Here is a 20,511-nt window from a genome sequence, read left to right on the forward strand (position 1 = left end):
GAGAAACACACAGCTATGAGGGAGAACGTGGCACGGGACTGAGGGAGACGCTGACATAAATACACAGAAGGATAACGAGGAAATGAGAACACACGAGCAACACAGCTGACACAAATAACCATAACGAGACAGGGGACGCAAAACTGAACAAAACATGGAAACACATGACCTTTACAATAAAACCGGAAACAGAGGAACATGATGCAGGAGTGGAGGAGAGGCAGACAAGATGGAGCGAGGGAACACGAGGGAGCATGAGAGGGAGGACGAGAGAGAGACATGACACGAAGGGAGACAAAACATCATAACATGACACAGGGACTGGGAAGACACAACACTCAGGAAAACAAGAAGGTCTAAGGCAGGGGTAGGCAACCTGTCTGATGGCGAGTGCCATTTAAAATTTCCTCAGAAGTCAATGTGCCATATGATTGCATTAGCAATAAATTTAATAACGCTCTATATTAACAGTTACACACTATATAGAACCACTTTATAGAAGTATATTTGTTCGCAGATGTTGGCAGCTATCAGCAAATAGTTATCAGCTATTTTGAAACAAAAAAAAAAAGACTTTTTATCCATAACAAGAACTCCATAACAGCAAATACAGAAAATACAAATGCTATTTATGGTCTCCTCACAACAATGATAAGAAAAATAAACTGGGCCAATATGGCATGTTTGTTAATACAGAGACGCACATGTTAATGTGATCTCTGGTCTCCCACTCAGAGACACAGGTCTCCGAGTGTCCAGCATTCAGACGGCTACCTGAGGACACTCATGTGATAGAAAATCTGCTCACACAGATATGTAGAGCCAAATACTGTCAATAAGGCCTCTGCAATGTTCTGAAGACAGTTAAACTTGTCAGGTAGTGATGTCCAGCAGGTGAAAATGCAAGCTCCATGAACACGCACATCTATGGATTCCAGCTACTTCAATGTTATATGTATGATTTCTATACATTTTATGTCAGATAAAAACTTTGGTTGTAAGACTCAGATAATTATTTAATAACAGTCATTCATTTTAAATGAGAATAAGAAAGTATTTCTTTGTTCCCCCCTCTTCCTGTTAATGCCCTACCTGGCCCCCTGGCACAACTTTGCTAGAGCCGCCCCTGCACAGTTACCAGCTGTCAGCTACGTAGAAAAGGATCCTGGTGTTATTTGTCTCTCAGAAACAGTTCATAACTTCCCTTCAACTCATTCATGTCACCTAAAAGGTAAACCTGTTTCTCCATCACCTGTTCAGCTCTGATGATTCAGTAAGGACATCTCCTGGTTTCATCTTCATGTTTCCGTCTCACCAGATATACAAACCATCATGACCAGCAGCTTTTACAGCCGTGGCTCCAGCAAACATCAGCTGATACTAGAAAGTAATATTAAATAAATTCTAACAACAGCTGATCAAGCTTAAACGTGCTGCTGTTGTTTAGCGCGACATCCGCTGGTTTCTTATTTCTGGCGCAAAGTGGGCGATAAATAAACAAGAGAGAAAAGCCGATCAGCTGATCATTGATCAGTTTCATGATTGAAGTAGCAACAGGAGAGGAGAGAATGAGAGAAGAAGAGGCAGCTGTGCAGCGTAACGACAGAATAACCCCAGCTTTGTGTCTTTTTTTCATTCTAACTGAAGTACAGGACAAACTGTGTTCCTTTTCACCTTAATATGAAACGCGTAATATTTTCTCTGAATGAGGGATGATTCCGTCTTTTTACAGGCAACTCTACTAACTAACCTTATGAATAAAATGCAGTTCACTATGGTATCAGTAATATCAAAGCACCCACCCAGCTGTATAGAAACTCCGTCATGCTAGCTAGCACACAGTACGAGTTATTGTAACTGACTGTAAAAAGTCAGCACAATGAAAATAAACTCCACCTAAACTTGGTTTATATCTGACCCAGATAGACTGCAGGTCATAACTTCTTACCTGAAGTTCAGTTCACCTGACACTCGGCAGCTGCCTCGGGTCTCTCCTCCTCCTGCCTTCCCTTTCTCTCATCCACCTGCTGGCCTCCACCATTTGCTAATTTTACTGAATCTGAGGAAGCGCCGCCATAGCCACCACCAAACGCTGAGTTATTTTTACACACCGACCAGCATCTGGCCAATCCACCACCTTTCATTGTTTATACCGTTACAAAGGGAAAAAAAAGTCACCGGGCCAGCGAGCAAATGCCCGATGGCCAGTCCAGCATTGGTCGTGCCATCAGTTAACCCTTCGCGTGCCTAGGGTTGCCGACCCCTGGTCTAAGGAGAAAAACATAGATGGAAAACATGGAATAACACACACAAGGAAGGGAACATGGGCACAGAAAAGGGAGATAAGGCACAAGGACTAACACACCTAAACACATACACACAGAAGGGGACACAGAGGGCAAAGACATGAAGGGAACTTAATTGTACAAAGGTCAATATAGACACAACATAGACCACAAAGAATAATAAGCCATAACACAAAAGGTCATTATCAAGGTCAAGGACCCAGAACCATGACACTAAGTTCACTATGGGAAATATTCCAACAGCCTTAACCTATAGGAGTGTAACTGAAGGTTGGCTCTTGGTGTCTGGTCTCTACCTTTCTTTCTTTTCCTTCATGTTCTAAAGCTTGTCCAGTTCATAGTTGCAGAGAATATCCCAACTGCCATAGGGTGAAAGGAGGGTTGAAGTGGGGACCACATGGACCGGTGGTAGTGCAGATGAACGGGGAGGCTGAGGCCCAGAAGAAATGAACTGAAGCAATATGGAAACACCCCCATTCTCTTTTAGCCATCGGGGCGTGGGGGGCTGGGGGGAGGTGTTGTCCGTCCGATTGGCATCTGGGATGCGGGGCCTCCCTGCTGCTATGGGGGCGGGGGCGGTCTGCTTGCCTCCACCCCGAGGGAAGAGGGACATCTCCTGGGTCTAGGTGCAGTTCCCCCCTCTGGGGGCAAGAGTACCTGTACTTGGGGTACAGAGTATGTTTGGGGAGTATGATTGTGTGTACAGTGTCCATTTCTGTCTGTCTCCACATTGGGTGAGTGCTAAGTATTTGTATATATGTGCATGAGGGTGGGGATGCACGTTTGTGTCTGTGTGTGCCTGTTTGTCTGTGTCTATATGTCAGGTCGGATCTTAGACTCCACCTCTCTTCGGAACATCTTGGGCCCTCTGATGTATGGAGGCCTATCTCCCCTCACCACGCTCCCTGCCAGTGGCTGATGCCCTCAGGTGTAGGTGTGTTGGTGGTTCTTGGAGTCCGGGGCTTGGCGCTCAGGTATGTACCGGCTCACTCCAGGTGGCTCCTTGGCGCGGCATGGCGCCCGTGGCTCAGTCGGGCCTCCTCCAGGGGGTGGGGCGACCTCAGGCCTCTGGGCCTGTGGCTCAGTTCGCTCTGGCAAAGCTGGCTGCCGGCAGAGCCTGTGGGCACGCCACTGCAGTCCCCTCTGGCTTTGGTACGGTGGCTGCTGGTGACCCCTCGTCTGGGGCTCTCCTCAGTTCTTCCAAGGAGGATGGCAAGGATGCCCCTCCAGTGGTCCTCCTTGGGCTCTCGCACTCTGGGGCCTCTGAATGTCTGGGGCCTGGATCTCCTCCATGCATGCTTCATGCTCTACGGGACAGGGCCATGGCTCTCTACACCCTCTAGCAGATCGTTACATGGAGAAACCTTTTGAATACAAGCGCACTCATGCTCACAGGTGTGCACACAGGTGTACACACAGGTGTTCACTGTTCATAGATACAAACCACACCTTTCTTGGCTGCTGCCTCAAAGCACAATGTGCACTGTTGGTCCTGGATGCTGTACAACAACATTCAATATTTAGTATTTACTGTTATTTACACTTAGCTGGATTATTGCAATGGTATGCTCCTCTCTTTTTTTCCTTGTTTTCTCTTTTGTTTCTCTCAATAGGTGATCTGGGATTTTCTTTTCTTTTTAAGTGCCCTTCTTCCCCTTTGTTTTTCTTTTCCTTCATCTTTCTTTCTCCCTTTCCTATCCCCCAGCCATGTCTGTCCCGTCTGTAACAACTGAAAATAGAAATAAAATAAATAATGATAATAACAAAGGCCGATCAAATGGACCAATACAGCAAAGCTGTGATGATCCAATTGGTAAAGTAAATCCATTGGGTATCTTTGCTGGCCTTCAGAAAACAATTTTGATGGCTAAAAAACCAAACGGGACAGGCGTAGAAAAAAAAAAAAAAAGAGGATTAAGTGAACTCAAAAAGGCAGCTTTAATACTGAAAACTTTCCAGAAAACAGAACAATACAAAACTCAGATGAAGCAGGAGCCACATATTCACAATCTAGGAACAAGGCAAATTGGAGCAAAACAAAACAAAAAGTATGTTTTGTACTGCTTTAATTCTTCAAAACATTGAATCAACAAGGTGCTGAAAACCTTGCTCAGATATATTGGTCCATACTGATATGATAGCATCTGCTGCAGTTTTGGCATCTGTACATCCCCAATGTGAATTTCCCATTAAACCACATCCCAAAGACGCTCTGTGGGACTGGTCACTGTGGAGGCCGTTAGAGGACAGTATTATGTTTCCATGTTTCAAGTACAAATACAGTGTATTTGTCCTTCACGTGATTGATGCCAAACGTGTCACAGTTTTTAGAATTAGTGATGCAAGTGCAGGACTCAAGGCAGAAAAAAAGCTAATCTTTGATTAGGTTTCAAACAGAATTACAAAATAGAAAAAATCAGAAAACTCAAAATCATAATAGAGATCCTCGGAAACCAGAGAGAGCAGAGGGTGGAGATATACAGCCACAGAGACAAAGAACAAAGGGAAGACAGGGCTATAAATATTAACTGGGAATGTTAAACTGGTCAGAAATAACATGCAGGTGAAAGTCATTATCAACAGGAACACTTGAGAGACCACTACTCACAATAACATTACACATTCTTATAGAAAAACTAAGCCTCTTCATTTCAATATAGTAAATACAGCCACAAAAACCTAATCATATCACAAGGATACAAAATAAACAAGTATCCAACACTGAACCAACCAAAATTAAGAATCAAAACTTCAAATGATATACAAACCTTTTAAAGAAAAACAAATTATCTACTGGAATTCACGGAATTTGAAAAATTTGCAAGTGATCAAATGCTGTTAGCAGTTGAATCATTTTTCTTTCAGATCAAAGAAAAGTTAGGAAAAAATATTTGGAAATTGTTGCCAAAATTATCACTACAGCAGAAAGATAATACTAAAAAACACAATTATACGTCTGGTGTTTGTACTTTATACAGGAGTACAAACATTCAGAGTACAAACATTTATCGTGGGTGTTGCTTCTCTGTCTTCTTCCTCCGTTCGTCCTATGTTTCCTCAAAGCAGCATAACTCTCCTCTAAATTTACAGAATCATTTGCGTTTGATTCTGGTGGAGAAATAAAGGAAATGATTTAAACTTAAATGCCACTATTTTTAAAGCACAACAGTAAAATATGAACACAATTTGTAACCTCTGGATTGGCAGTTGTTCCTCTTTTTCATCTTATACACTGTCAAAGTTGATAACACGCTGATGATGGTGGTGAGTGTTAAAGCTGCACTTGAGAAATACATCAGGGCAGGAGAATCTGTAAATCCTAGAAATGACAGAGCTTTTTAGCTTTTCTTCCTGAGTTCATCAAATATGATCTGCTCCTATTTATAATACCATGTGAGTCATGTGACTTACCCCCAAAGTCCAGCTTGGTCCCGTTTCCAAACAGTATGTGTCCACATGAGGCGACAGCACAGTAGTAGATCCCAGCGTGAGACACCTTCAGGCTCTCTATTGTCAAGTTATAGACACAGGTGTGTGTTCTTTTGTTGTCTTTCCTCTCACACTGATCATTCCTGACTCCATGGGTGTAAATGAGTCCTGGTTGAGAGTCTTCAGAGTCTTTGAACCAGTAAACACTGTGTTCTCCATCACAGCTCAGCATAGTGTGCACCATACAGTGCAGACTTACAGAGCCTCCTGGCTGGATGGTCTCAGATGCTGACTGATGAACTAAAGCTCGTATGTTTAAATCTAAATCATTGACACTGACAATAATGGTCTCTAAGAATGTTGATGTGTAGAAATAGGAACATATACAGTAGTAAGTTGCTGAGTCTGAAACACTTAAGTCTGAGATAATCAAATGATTATTTCCTTTTTCATTATCTAGTCTGAAGCGTGCACTATTGTTGAATGGATCATGAAATTGTACAAAATTGTTTTCTGACTTATAGAAGGTAGAAATAAGTTTTTGTTTCTCTCCTAAAGTTTGCTTATACCAGTATAAACGTGCAGCAACATTCTGTTCATAGTAACAATGTAAAGTCACTCTGTCTCCAGATTTAGCTGATATAAAACGTGCTTCTTCATGAACAGAGGAGTATAAATGCATGTTGTTCTTCTGAGCTGTGGTGAAATGAAAGACAAAGCAAATACACATTGTGGAACATGGCAGCTGAGAAAAAGACCTTAAAAGAATTAGATTGTAGTTAAACACAAACTTACCAATTACACCCAAGAACAAACATATCAGACAGAAGACAATGTGTGCAGATGCCATTGTTCCAAACAGTCGTACTGAATAAAAGAATGGTGACTCTTTCTTCACTTTTAAGAGCGAAGAGTACATATCATTGGCCAATCAGAAGCTACACAGTATATGGAAATCTAGATCACATGATCATTGACATCTGTAGTGTTAAACTTAGTAGCTGAGAAAAAAAAAAGAAGAACATCATGGTTTAGATTAGAGGTGAGATATATTAGATGTCAACTCACTAAATACCCTGTTGACAATATGTTTGCGTGGGGCAGTGTGAGACCCATAGTTAATCACTTTGAAATACTTAATGTCTTTAAAAAAATGAAAAGGAATACACAACCACACAAAGTTTGCAAGTAACTATTTTAAAGGTTTTCATGTTAAATACATTTCGGGAATTTGTTAATTTTGTGTTTAGGATTTTCTGTCATTTGAAGTTGTGACTCTTGTTTGTGTCAGGTTGAGTTTTGGATATCCGTTTTTATTCCTTTGTTATTTTATTGTAACTTTCCATCCATCCATTTTCTTCCACTTCATCGGGGACTGGGTTGCGGGGCCAGCAGCCTAAGCAGAGATGCTGATAGGTCTGTCTAGCACAAACCTATTTGCTGGAACGTTCAAGACAATTCTACTACACAGCAAAGTAAGACAGAAGTCGGCAAAGTCCTTTGTATTGCTCGTGCACGAGGGAGACCTGACTGAAGTCGAATGTTGTTCTGCCACTTGACCTCCATCAGACTCTCAGCCAGGTTCCCTGTAGCGCTCCTTTTAATGTGGTTACATGAATATGTATGTAACCACACGTCTCATTAACATATTACATCTTACATAAGCGTACATGTGAAAAAAGAGTACCTTGTCTGTGTGTACGTATAGGCATGCGTCTGTGTGGCATACAAACACCTTAAGCTGTGTTTGTATGCCAGAGGGAGGCACACAGAGTCTGCTAAGGATCAGACGATCAGACCTCTATCATCAAGGCGTTCTTAGACCAGTCAAGCAACATAATCTCTCAAGCATGTCCTGGTCTCTTCCCAGTGGGAGGTGCCTGGAACACCTCACCCATAAACCAGCCATAATTGAGGGTAGGGACATAGAACGACCAGTAAACTGAGCCGCAGCACCAATCATCTGTCGATCTCCCGCTCCCTTCTCCCTGAATGTTGTCGAAGCTCTGCAGGAGTCTGGAGTTGAAGATCACACGGACAGGTCTTCTGCCAGGCATCCTTCTCCCGCCACCTGATCCAACTCACCACCAGTTGGTGATCAGTTGACAGCTCAGCACCTCTCTTCACTGTAGTGATAACTGCAATATTATTAGGTCTTTCCCTTTCCTATATTTACTGTTTTCCAGCAGTCAGGCCTAGTTTTTGTGTTATCTTGTGTTTTGGCAGTTTGCACTTTACCATCACACTCTCACTTGATTATCTCAGACTTAAGTGTTTCAGGTTAAACCCTGAACAGGTTGCCATTTTTCCGCCAAGTTAACACAGAGCTATTTTTGGACAGTGAATGATGTCCTTCTCTTAGTGGCAGTGTTACGGCTGCCGTCGTGGGCTAAGGTTCTGACATGTAAATGTGAGTGTGCAGGTGCACCTCCAGGAGTGGTGGATCCTGAAGATGGTGTGCCCGGATTGGATGGTGATCTAGCAGATCAGCAGACGGTGCAGTTGAGGACAGCAATTCATCCATCCTCGGTTTAACCCCAACCGGCTGGTGCTGCAACGCCCTGTGTTGTTTGTGAATCCAGGCGGAAGTAGGGGTGGACCGCATTTTCAGTTGGGCACAGTTTTCTCATGTTTTGTTAGTCAGGGAGGTAAGTGATTGTCATTTGGTTATGTTTCTTTGGGGCTAGGCAAGCAGTCGCAGTCAATAAACTATTTCTTATTTTAACTTACGGTGTGATGTGCTGCTTGGGGTCGAGCAGGGGGTGGATCATTCCTTGTTGCGGTCGGGTAAAGTAGAACGTAAATGAAGGACTCATTAAGTATTAAGTGAACTCAAACAGGCAGCTTTAATACTGAACACTTTCCAATAAACAGAACAATACAAAACACAAATAAAGCAGGAGCCACAAATTCACAATCTAGGAACGAGGTGGGATACATAAGGCTGGAGATTAGGGACCGCGTGGACCGGTGGTAGTCCAGGTGAGCGGGGAGGCTGAGGCCCAGAAGAAATGAACTGAGGTAGTATGGAAAGGTAGGCAAGTTGATGCACAGATAACTTCAGGCTGAGAATGGTTGGGCAGGGAGTGTCACGAACTGGCAGGAAGCAGAAGAGAAGGCAATCTGTGAATGTCCTGCTAATCAAAGTAGTACACTTGAGAATGAGACAATAGTCTGACACCCAAGAGCTGTCACGCTGCTCCTTAAATAGCCTAGCAAATGATGCCTGATGCTCTGCAGGTGCATCAGGAAAACCCTGATGCTCGCAACCATGACCGCCTGCACTGAAAAAGGAAAAGACACACAACACAATAGAACACATGCAGTCCCAACTTCTAACATAAACAGATGAAAACTTGACGAAAGGCATGGAAAACACAAGGGAAGCATGATAGCTAAGACAAGTCTATAAACTGTTGGGTTTTTTGTTTTTTTATGAGAGAAGACAAATTCTAGTCAAAGTTTTCACAATTTATTATTAAATGGTTAGAATTAGGGATGCACCGATACCGATACTGGTATCGGGTTTCGGGGCCGATACTGTAAAATGTGTGCGTACTCGTACTCGTAAAAGTTAACCGATACCATGAACCGATACTAATGTAGCCTGGATGGGAATTTGGGAGTGGATACTCATAATTCCCATGGACTTAAACGCCACGGTAACATAAGGTGTTCACAGTTGATGTTATGTGATGTAACTCTACCCTGAATGTAATTTGCCCTGTAATATGTCGCAAGGTAAATACAGGTAATTAGAGCAATCAAACTGTTATGTTAATCATAAAAGTATTATTTTATGGTATGTAACTCTGAAGGGAGTTAAAATATTTTTCAGAGTTCTCATTTTCTGGAGGCCCGTGAAGGTAGCATAAAACGGGACCTGTGTATCTGTTGCAATGGAGGAGGAGAAGAGAACGGCATGGAGAGATGAACGAGGTTAGCTGAACCAAAGTGAGAGACCCGGCTAGTTTTACTGAGGTTAACCAGCACAAAAGAGTGTGTGACTAGAAAGCTGACCGTGTGAGAGCTTCACAACAGAGTGTGGGTGAAGTGACTTTTTGTTTCAATGGTCGCACCACCGTGCTGTGTAGGGATGGGTACCGGTGTCCGGTGCCATGATGGCACCGGTTCTGACATAAACGGTAGTAACCAGACTGAAAAGCAGCGCACATTTCGGTGCTTTATTTCGATGCTTTTTTTTTCCTGAGCCAATTCTAGCCAATCATTTTACGTTTCCGAGGATAGTAGGCGGGGCCAGGTACGTACGTTCTTTCAGAGCAGAGCTACAGATTAAAAATGTCCAAGGCGAAGCGGTCAAAAGTCTGGCTGTACTTCACAGCAAAAGATGCAAACTCAGCAGCCTGCAACAAGTGCTTTAAGCTGATACTGTGATACTGTCAAAGGAGGTAACACCTCAAATCTGATGAAACACCTGGCGACGCATAGCGTTTTTTTTTAAAGCTGAGAAATTTGCCGTGTTTGATAGCTTGCTGCGAGACCTCACACCGTGCACATCTACTGCGGGTGTGGTCCCTGTTAGCGGACCCGGAGTTAGCAACATCCCCCCCAAAAGAGTAGAGTCCTGGCCCCTAGCCCTGTCAGCGTAGCAGAAATGATGACGGATGATGATGGCAGCAGCAGCCGTTCTCCTCTGCGTGAGTAGCTTCATGTTGTTCGTGTGTAATTTACGTTGAGTACGCTAACCACGTTATTATATTAATGCATGTAAGGTGAACTAGCAAACACCGTCGTAGTTACATGCGGCTGTCTTCTTGTTTGATGGCAGATACTCCCTTCACCCTGGCCAAAAAGGCTAAAATGACCAAAGAAAAAGTGGAAAACAGTTAAACATGAGAGGTTTTGGGACAAAGTTTGTGTTTTTTCCATTGTTTAAGCACTGCTTCCAGCCAAGAGTGATACCATATATGCCCTATAGCTGCAGAAAAGGCTAACATTGTTATCTTTTTACAAAAAAACCAGCTGAACATGAGGGGTTTTTGGACAAAGTTTGTGTTCTCCATTCTTTAAGCACCGGTTTGAGCACCGTTTAAGCACCGGCACCGTTTCAAAAGTACCGGTTTGGCACCGGTACCGGATAAAACCTAAACGATACCCATCCCTAGTGCTGTGTTTCCAGCTACGACCGCCGAGGCTAAAGGCTAGCCCGGACTGCTTGGCTTCGCCAAGGAGGCAGCCGCTATGAACTGTCGGAGAGCTGGACAGTGACTCGCTAACGTGCTGTAGCAGAGACAGCATCGGGTCCGCAAGGAGTGGATTTATTGTGGGACTGGTGAACGGCGATCTACCGGGCAACGGAACTGTAAGTCAGACTTTTGTGCTCTTACTGGGGAGAAGAGGATTTTTCTCCATCGTCCGGCGTGAGCAGCAAACAGGCCTGCAACAAGTGTGAATGTGAGTCTGTGGAGCCCATGTGTGAATATTGTGTGTTTAGTGGATTTATATAACGTGTTTTGGAGTGTATATTAGTGAGTCACTTACCAAAAGGTGATAACATAAGTTGGGTTGTTTAATATAATTTGAAAGGGAATTATGTCATTTATACAGTGTATTTCATTTGGTTAAGGAATTGGAATATCATTTGAGTTTAAAAAAGGGATGTGTTGTACAGTATTTGTCTCTGCCCTTACGTTCAGTAAACGTTTCGTTTGGGTTAAAGAGTTGTCTGGGGTCGTTTCTTTACTACTGGTTAAGTTTAACTTGTGTGTGGTAGAAGTATCGGTTTTTATACTCGGTATCGGCAAGTACTCAGATCCAAGTATCGGTATCGGATCAGTTTGAAAAAATTGGTATCGTTGCATCCCTAGTTAGAATGTCAAATTAAACAAAAGCTGCCGCATGCAAGCAGTAACCACTTTTATTGTGTGTGGTAAAAAAGAGCTTTAAAAGTTGGAGAGAATCCTTTAGACCCCATGTCCTGCTCATGTTTCATCTCCTGCACCTTTCGGACATCTCCGTTTATGGAGATGACAGTTTTGCAGGCAACACTCCCATCACCATGGCAACCACCTCCTTTCTTTCCTGTTGAGTTACAGAAGGGACAGACACAAAACTAGACCAGGCACGTGGACACAAGGAAGGTAAGAATACACAGGAACTCAAAGAATACAGTATAGACTGAAACTAAGAAAAGGGTAGATATAAAGAAAAAAGAAAATTGGGAATCTCCTCCGTGAATCGCTACCTTATCATGGTGGAGGGGTTTGTGTGTCCCAGGGATCCCAGGGGCTATGTTGTCTGGGGGCTTTTGCCCCCTGGTAGGGTCTCCCATGGCAAATTGGTCCTGGGTGAGGGACCAGACAAAGAGCGATTCAGAAGACCCTTATGAAGAGAATATCGAGGAACAGTTTACCCTGCCCGGGATAGGGTTACAGGGCCCCGCCCTGGAGCCAGGCCCGGGAGGGTGCCCGAGGGCGGCGTCTGGTGGCCGGGCCTTAGTCCATGGGGCCCGGCCGGGCACAGCCCGAAGAGGAGACATGGGCCCATCCTCCCGCAGGCCCACCACCCGCAGGAGGCGCCATAGGGGTCGGGTGCATTGTGTGATGGGCGGCGGCCAGGAGCGGAGGCCCTGGCGGACTGATCCCGGCTGCCAAGACTGGCAATAGGGACATGGAATGTCACCTCTCTGGTGGGGAAGGAGCCTGAGTTAGTGCGTGAGGTTGAGAGGTACCGGCTAGATATAGTCGGGCTCACCTCACGCATGGCTTGGGCTCTGGAACCAGTCTCCTGGAGAGGGGCTGGACTCTGTCTCAGTCTGGAGTTGCCCCTGGTGAGGCGGCGGGCTGGGGTGGGTATTCTAATATCCCCTCGGCTGGCTGCCGGTACGTTGGGGTTTTTCCCGGTGGATGAGAGGGTTTGTTCCCTGCGCCTTAGGGTCGGGGAACGGGTCCTGACTGTCATCTGCACTTATGCGCCCGAGTGGCAGTTCAGAGTACCCAGCCTTCTTAGAGTCCCTGGGGGTTGCTGGAAGGTGCCCCATCTGGAGACTCTGTTGTCCTGCTGGGAGACTTCAATGCTCACATGGGTAACAACAGCGAGACCTGGAGGGGCGTGATTGGGAGGAACGGCCTCCCTGATCTGAATCCGAGCGGTGTTTTGTTATTGGACTTCTGTGCAAATCACAGTTTGGCCATAATGAACACCTTGTTCGAACATAAGAGTGTCCATAAGTGCACGTGGCACCAGGGCGCTCTAGGCACTGCAGGTCGATGATGATCGATTTTGTAATCGTATCACCAGACCTGCGACCATATGTTCTGGACACTCGGGTAGAGAGGGGGGCTGAGCTGTCAACTCATCACCACCTGGTGGTGAGTTGGATCAGGTGGCGGGGAGGGGCGCTGGACAGACCCGGTGCACCTAAACGCGTGGTGAGGGTGTGCTGGGAACGTCTAGCAGAGGCCCCAGTCCGCGAGATCTTCAACGCACACCTCCGGCAGAGCTTCAACAGCATTCCGAGGGAGACTGGGGACATTGAGTCCGAATGGACCATGTTCAGCGTCTCCATCGTCGAAGCTGCTGCATTGAGCTGCGGCCGCAAGGTGGTTGGTGCCTGCCGTGGTGGTAATCCCGAACCAAATGGTGGACACCAGAGGTGAAGGGAGCCACCAGGCTGAAGAAGGAGTCCCATCGGGCTTGGTTAGCCTGTGGGACTCCGGAGGCAGCCGACAGGTATCGACAGGCCAAGCGGAATGCGGCTCGGGCAGTGGCTGAAGCAAAAAACTTCGGGTGTGGGAGGAGTTCGGAGAGGCCATGGAAAAAGACTTTCGGACTGCCTCGAAGAGATTCTGGCAAACCGTCAGGCGTCTCAGGAGGGGAAAGCGGTGCTCTACCTGCACTGTGTATAGTGCTGGTGGAGCGCTGCTGACGTCGACTGAGAAAATTGTCAGGCGGTGGAAGGAATACTTCGAGGACCTCCTTAATCCCAGTGACACGTCTTCCGAGGAGGAAGCAGAGTCTGGGGATGAGGGAATGACCCGCCAATTTCGGGGCGAGGTCACTGAGGCAGTTAAACAACTCCTTGGTGGCAGAGCCCCTGGTGTTGATGAGGTCCGCCCCGAGTTCCTGAAGGCTCTGGACGTTGTAGGGCTGTCCTGGTTGACACGCCTCTACAATGTTGCGTGGAGATCAGGGGCAGTACCCCTGGATTGGCAGACCGGGGTGGTGGTCCCCATCTTTAAGAAGGGAGACCGGAGGGTGTGTTCCAACTACAGTGGGATCACACTCCTCAGCCTCCCTGGGAAAGTCTATGCCAGGGTGCTGGAAAGGAGAGTTCGTCCGCTAGTCGAACCTCGGATACAGGAGGAACAATGCGGTTTTCGTCCTGGTCGCGGAACACTGGACCAGCTCTTTATCCTCTCAAGGATACTTGAGGGTGCATGGGAGTTTGCCCAACCAGTCTACATGTGTTTTTGTTTGGAGAAGGCATTCGACCGTGTCCCTCGGGGTGTCCTGTGGGAGGTGTTGCGGGAGTATGGGGTGTCTGGCCCATTGCTACGGGCCATTCGATCCCTATACAACCGTTGCAAGAGTTTGGTTCGCATTGCCGGCAATAAGTCGGACTCGTTCCCGGTGGGTGATGGGCTCCGCCAGGGCTGCCCTTTGTCACCGGTTCTGTTCATAATTTTTATGGACAGGATTTCTAGGTGCAGCCAAGTGGCGGAGGGCTTTCGCTTTGGTGGCCTCAGACTCTCATCTCTGCTTTTTGCGGATGATGTGGTTCTGTTGGCTTCATCAGGTGAAGGCCTCCAGCTCGCACTGGAACGGTTCGCAGCCGAGTGTGAAGCAGCGGGAATGAGGATCAGCACCTCCAAATCTGAGGCCATGGTTCTTAGCCGGAAAAGGGTGGAGTGCCCACTCCGGGTCGGGGATGAGTTCCTGCCCCAAGTGGAGGAGTTTAAGTATCTCGGGGTCTTGTTCGCGAGTGATGGGAGAAGGGAGCTGGAGATCGACAGACGGATTGGTGCTGCGGCTGCAGTGATGCGGACGCTGCACCGGTCCGTCGTGGTGAAGAGGGAGCTGAGTGTAAAAGCGAAGCTCTCAATTTACCGAGTCGATCTACGTCCCTACCTCACCTATGGCCACGAGCTGTGGGTAGTGACCGAAAGAACGAGATCGCGGATACAAGCGGCAGAAATGAGCTTCCTCCGACGGGTGGCTGGCCTCTCCCTTAGAGATAGGGTGAGAAGTTCGGCCATCCGGGAGGGGCTCAGAGTAGAGCCGCTGCTCCTCCACATCGAAAGGAGCCAGTTGAGGTGGTTCGGGCATCTGACAAGGATGCCTCCTGGGCGCCTCCTGGGTGAGGTGTTCCGGGCATGTCCCACCGGGAGCAGAAGGTGGTATTGTGTACATCTCCACATGCATGTGCTTAATAAATCATTGTTGTTGACTGGACCCGGTCTGAGTATTGGTTGTTTTTTCTCAGCACATCATCAAAGTGACCACTGCCTGACACAGAGCCAGCCTTCCTGATTAGTTTTTCCAGCCTAAATGAGTCCTTCTTTGCTGTGCTGCTCCTCCAGCACACCACAGCATAGAACAGTACTCCCTCAACCATCAACTGGTAAAACATCCTCAGGAGCTTCCTGTAGATGTTAAAAGCTTCCTGAGGAAGTACAGTCTGCTTTGGTCTTTTTTATACAGGTGCTGGGTGTTGCATGACCAGTCCAGTTTGTTGTCCACCCACAGCCCGAGGTACTTGTATGTGTTGACCACCTCCACCTCTTCTCCTTCTATCTGAACTGGCAGTGGACCTGGTCTGGACCTCCCACAACCAGTTCCTTGGTCTTTGAGGTGTTGAGTTGCAGGTGGTTTGTGTGACTCCATGTGACAAAGTTCCTCACCAGACTCCTGTACTCCTCTTCCTGATCATCCTGATGTGCTCTTCCATGTTCTCCTCTATATCCGCTCTTTTCCAGATTTGGCATCTGCACAACCCCAATGTGAATCGCCCATTCCACCACATCCCAGAGATGCTCTGGTGACTGTGGAGGCTGTTTGAGTACAGTATTATGTTTCCATGTGTCAACTACAAATACAGTGTATTTGTCCTTCACGTGATTGATGCCAAACGTGTAACAGTTTGTAGAATTAATCATGCAAGTGCAGGACTGAAGGCAGAGAGAAAGCTAATCTTTTATTAGTTTGCAAACAGAATTACAAAATAGAAAAATACAGAAATCCAAAAATTATCATAGAGATCCTCGGATCCACGGTGGCACGGTGGTTAGCACTGTTGCCGCACAGCAAGAAGGTCCTGAGTTCAATTCCACCATCAGGCCGGGGTCTTTCTGTGTGGAGTTTGCATGTTCTCCCCGTGTTTGCGTGGGTTCCCTCCGGGTACTCCGGCTTCCTCCCACCGTCCAAAGACATGCAACTTGTGGGGATACGTTAATTGGATAATCGAAATTGTCACTAGGTGTGAATGTGCGAGTGAATGTGAGTGCGCATGGTTGTCTGTCCCTGTGTGTTGGCCCTGCGACAGACTGGCGACCTGTCCAGGGTGTACCCCGCCTCTCGCCCTATGACAGCTGGGATAGGCTCCAGCCCCCCCCCGCGACCCTGAAAAGGATAAGCGGAAGTGAATGGATGGATGGATGGATCCTCGGAAAGCAGAGGGAGCAGAGGGTGGAGATATACAGCCGCAGAGACAAAGAACAAAGGGAAGACAGGACTATAAATACTAAATGGGAATGTTAAACTGGTTAGAAATAACATGCAGGAGAAAGTCATTATAAACGGGAACTCTTAGGAGACTACTACTCACTGTAATAATAAATATTACTGAAGTAAGCCTCATAATTTCAAAAGTAAATACCGCCATAAAAAACTAATCACATCATAAGCACAGAACAATAAAATATGGAATCAAAACAAGTATCCAGTACTGAATCCAGCAAAATTAAGAATCAAAACTTCAAATGGTAGAAAAACCTTAACACAACAACAAATGCAAACAGACAACTAAAAATGACAGAACTTCAAAAATACGTCAAACCCAAAATCCAAAACAAATTATCTACTGGAATTACATTTACAGGAATTTCAAAATGATGAAAGTGATCAAATGCTGTTAGCACTTAAGTCATTTTTCTTTTGGACCAAAGAGAAGAGGAAAAATATTTATATTTATTTTAAATATATTTTAAATATTTAAAAATTGTTGCCAAAATCATCACTACAGCAGAAAGGTAATACTAAAAATCATAATTTCCACTATGTTTACTTTATACCGGAGTACACACATTCATCCTGGGTGTTGCTCGTCTGTCTTCTTGCTCCTTTCGTCCTAATTTTTCTCAAAGCAGCATAATGAAGGTTGTCCTCTTGGGTGCTCTGGATACCAAAAGAATCAAGATTACAATTCAACAAGAAATGTCATTTCCTAAAAACACATGAACTTCCACACTTTAAAACTCACCTCTAAATTTACAGAATCATTTGCGTTTGAATCTGCTGAGAAAAAAAAGAAATGATTTAAACTTAAATGCCACTATTTTTAAACGACAACAGTAAAATATGAAAAGAAATTCTAACCTCTGGATTGGCAGTTGTTCCTCTTTTTCATCTTATAAACTAAAAAAGTTGATAACACGCTGATGATGGTGGTGAGTGTTAAAGCTGCGCTTAAGAAATACATCAGGGCAGGAGAATCTCGCCAAACTGTAAATCCTAGAAATGACAGAGCTTTTTAGCTTTTCTTCCTGAGTTCATCAAATATGATCTGCTCCTATTTATAATACCATGTGAGTCACCTCTGGTAGAAAAGTGACTTACCCCCAAAGTCCAGCTTGGTCCCGTTTCCAAAAAGTATGTGTCCACATGAGGCGACAGCACAGTAGTAGATCCCAGCGTGAGACACATTCAGGCTCTCTATTCTCAAGTTATAGACACAGGTGTGTGTTCTTTTATTGGCTTTCCTCTCACACTGATCATTCCTGACTCCATGGGTGTAAATGAGTCCTGGTTGAGAGTCTTCAGAGTCTTTGAACCAGTAAACACTGTGTTCTCCATCACAGCTCAGCATAGTGTGCACCATACAGTGCAGACTTACAGAGCCTCCTGGCTGGATGGTCCCAGATGCTGACTGATGAACTAAAGCTCGTATGTTTAAATCTGAATCATTGACATTGACAATAATGGTCTCTAAGAATGTTGACGCGTACACATAGGAACATATACAGTAGTAATCAAAGGAGTTTGCAAAGAAAAGCGTCTGGACTTCTTTGAGTTGCTTGAAGACGTTTCACCTCTCATCCGAGAAGCTTCTTCAGTTCTAAGGTCAAATGGCCGAGAGTCCCAGATTTAAACCCAGTGGGAGTATCCCCCCAAGGAGGGACAAAGGACCCCCTGGTGATCCTCTAATCACATGCGCCAAGGTGTGAAAGCGGGTGTGGGACCTAATCAGCCAGGGTTTCGGGTGAGCTCATTGTGAAACCTGGCCCCACCCTATCATGTGATTTCCTGAGGTCAGATGGCCCAGGATGTGAGTGGGCGTTAAGGCGTCTGGGGAGGGAACTCAAAACTGGATTATAGATGGCAGACAGTTGGTGTCGTAAACCACCGCCTCTGTTCAAAGATGGTCGCTCACAGTGGACATAGATGGCCTCTTTCACTCCTCTTTCAAACCATCTGTCCTCTCTGTCCAATATGTGAACATTGGCATCCTCGAAAGAGTGACCTTTATCCTTAAGATGCAGGTGGACTGCTGAGTCTTGTCCTGTGGAGGTGGCTCTTCTATGTTGTGCCATGCGCTTGTGAAGTGGCTGTTTGGTCTCTCCAATGTAGAGGTCTGGGCATTCCTCGCTGCACTGTACAGCATACACCACGTTGTTCAGTCTGTGTTTTGGAGTTTTGTCTTTCGGGTGAACCAGTTTGTGTCTGAGTGTGTTGCTGGGTCTGAAGTACACTGGGATGTCGTGCTTGGAGAAAACTCTCCTGAGTTTCTCTGATACACCGGCTACATAGGGGATGACAATGTTGTTGCGTCTGTCTTTCTTATCCTCCCTCGCTGGTGTCTGATCTTCTTTTCTGTGCCTCTTAGAGGATCACCTAAGAGGATCACCAGGGGGTCCTTTGTCCCTCCTTGGGGGGATACTCCCACTGGGTTTAAATCTGGGACTCTCGGCCATTTGACCTTAGAACTGAAGAAGCTTCTCGGATGAGAGGTGAAACGTCTTCAAGCAACTCAAAGAAGTCCAGACGCTTTTCTTTGCAAACTCCTTTGACTACGATGACCTGGATGACTGAGAACCTTCACAGACATATACAGTAGTAAGTTGCTGAGTCTGAAACACTTAAGTCTGAGATAATCAAATAATTACTTCCTTTTTCATTATCTAGTGTGAAACGTGCACTATTGTTGAATGGATCATGAATTTGTACAAAATTGGTTTTTGACTCAAAGAAGGTAGAAATAAGTTTTGGTGTCTCTCCTAAAGTTTGTTTATACCAGTAAAACCATGCAGCAACATTCTGTTCATAGTAACAATGTAAAGTCACGCTGTCTCCAGATTTAGCTGATATAAAACGTGCTTCTTCATGAGCAGAGGAGGATACATGCATGTTGTTCTTCTGAGCTGTGGTGAAATGAAAGACAAAGCAAATACACATTGTGGAACATGGCAGCCGAGAAAAAAGACCTTAAAAGAATTAAATTGTGGTTAAACAAGAACTTACCAATTACACCCAAGAACAAATAAATCAGACAGAAGACAATGTGTGCAGATGCCATTGTTCCAAACAGTCGTACTGAATAAAAGAATGGCGACTCTTTCTTCACTTTTAAGAGTGATGATTAGATTTCACTGGCCAATCAGAAGTTGCACAGTATATGGAAAACTAGATCACATGATCATTGACATCTGTCGTGTTAAACTTAGTAGCTGAGAAAAAAAATAGAAGAACATCATGATTTAGATCAGAGGTGAGATATATTAGATGTCAACTCACTAAAAATCGAGTAGACAATATGTTTGTGTGGGGCAGTGTGAGAGCCATAGTTTATCACTTTGAAATATATAATATATTTAAAAAACATGAAAAAAATACACAACCACACAAAGTATATCAGTAGATTTTCTAGTGTTTTTCATACATTTTGGGAATTCTTGAATTTTGTGTTTAGGATTTTCTGTCTTTTGAAGTTGTGATTGTGTTTGTGTCAGGTTGAGTTTTGGATATCCGTTTTTATTCCTTTGTTATTTTATTGTAATTTTCTATCCATCCATTTTCTTCTACTTATTCAGGACTGGGTCACAGGGACAGCAGCCTAAGCAGAGAAGCCCACAACTCACTCTCCCCGACCACCTCCTCCAGCTTCTCCCGGGAAATACCAAGGCGTTCTTAGACCAGCCAAGAGACATAATCTCTCAAGCGTGTCCTGGTCTCCTCCCAGTGGGAGGTACCGGGAACACCTCACCCATAATCCAACCATAAATGATGGTAGGGAAGTAGAACGACCAGTAAATTGAGCCACAGCACCAATCCATCTGTCGATCTCCTGCTCCCTTCTCCCAGAATGCTGTCGAAGCTCTGCAGGAGTCTGGAGTTGAAGATCATGCGGATGGGTCTTCTGCCAGGCATTCTTCCCCTGCCACCTGATCCAACTCACCACCAGTTGGTGATCAGTTGACAGCTCAGCACCTCTCTTAACTGTAGTGATAACTGCAATATTATTAGGTCTTTCCCTTTCCTATATTTACTGTTTTCCAGCAGTCAAGCCTAGTTTTTGTGTTATCTTGTGTTTTGGCAGTTT

General features: G+C 45.3%; 2 protein-coding genes across 2 annotated transcripts; both read right to left on the bottom strand.

Annotated features, from left to right (window-relative positions):
- Positions 1-4,437: 4,437 nt before the first annotated feature.
- On the bottom strand, positions 4,438-6,585 carry LOC116316441 (immunoglobulin kappa light chain-like). The gene is made up of 4 exons (XM_039609819.1): positions 6,531-6,585; positions 5,718-6,431; positions 5,500-5,625; positions 4,438-5,414 (listed from the first exon to the last, which is right to left on the bottom strand). Exons 1-4 carry the CDS (start codon positions 6,583-6,585, stop codon positions 5,242-5,244), a joined length of 1,068 nt encoding a protein of 355 aa, XP_039465753.1. The 3' UTR covers positions 4,438-5,241.
- Positions 6,586-7,579: 994 nt separating this feature from the next.
- Positions 7,580-19,488, bottom strand: LOC120433333. Its single transcript, XM_039599444.1, has 6 exons — positions 19,434-19,488; positions 19,034-19,333; positions 17,532-17,945; positions 17,292-17,426; positions 11,666-11,777; positions 7,580-7,751 (listed from the first exon to the last, which is right to left on the bottom strand). The coding sequence occupies exons 1-6, from the start codon at positions 19,486-19,488 to the stop codon at positions 7,580-7,582; spliced, it is 1,188 nt and encodes a 395-aa protein (XP_039455378.1).
- Between the last annotated feature and the right edge of the window lie 1,023 nt (positions 19,489-20,511).

This window comes from Oreochromis aureus, linkage group 3 (assembly GCF_013358895.1).
Source record: "Oreochromis aureus strain Israel breed Guangdong linkage group 3, ZZ_aureus, whole genome shotgun sequence".
NCBI lineage: Eukaryota > Metazoa > Chordata > Actinopteri > Cichliformes > Cichlidae > Oreochromis > Oreochromis aureus.

Excerpts from the sequence above, each read along its gene's own strand:
- LOC116316441 (XM_039609819.1), bottom strand. The coding sequence starts at position 6,585 with ATGGCATCTGCACACATTGTCTTCTGTCTGATATGTTTGTTCTTGGGT. Across the intron at positions 6,432-6,530 it reads TTTGTTCTTGGGTGTAATTG|CTCAGAAGAACAACATGCAT; the intron begins GTAAGTTTGTGT and ends ATTTCACCACAG. Across the intron at positions 5,415-5,499 it reads GAACAACTGCCAATCCAGAG|AATCAAACGCAAATGATTCT; the intron begins GTTACAAATTGT and ends TTTCTCCACCAG.
- LOC120433333 (XM_039599444.1), bottom strand. The coding sequence starts at position 19,488 with ATGGCATCTGCACACATTGTCTTCTGTCTGATTTATTTGTTCTTGGGT. Across the intron at positions 17,946-19,033 it reads AAGTGTTTCAGACTCAGCAA|ATTACTACTGTATATGTTCC; the intron begins CTTACTACTGTA and ends CAAACTCCTTTG. Across the intron at positions 17,427-17,531 it reads GACCAAGCTGGACTTTGGGG|GATTTACAGTTTGGCGAGAT; the intron begins GTAAGTCACTTT and ends TGTCATTTCTAG.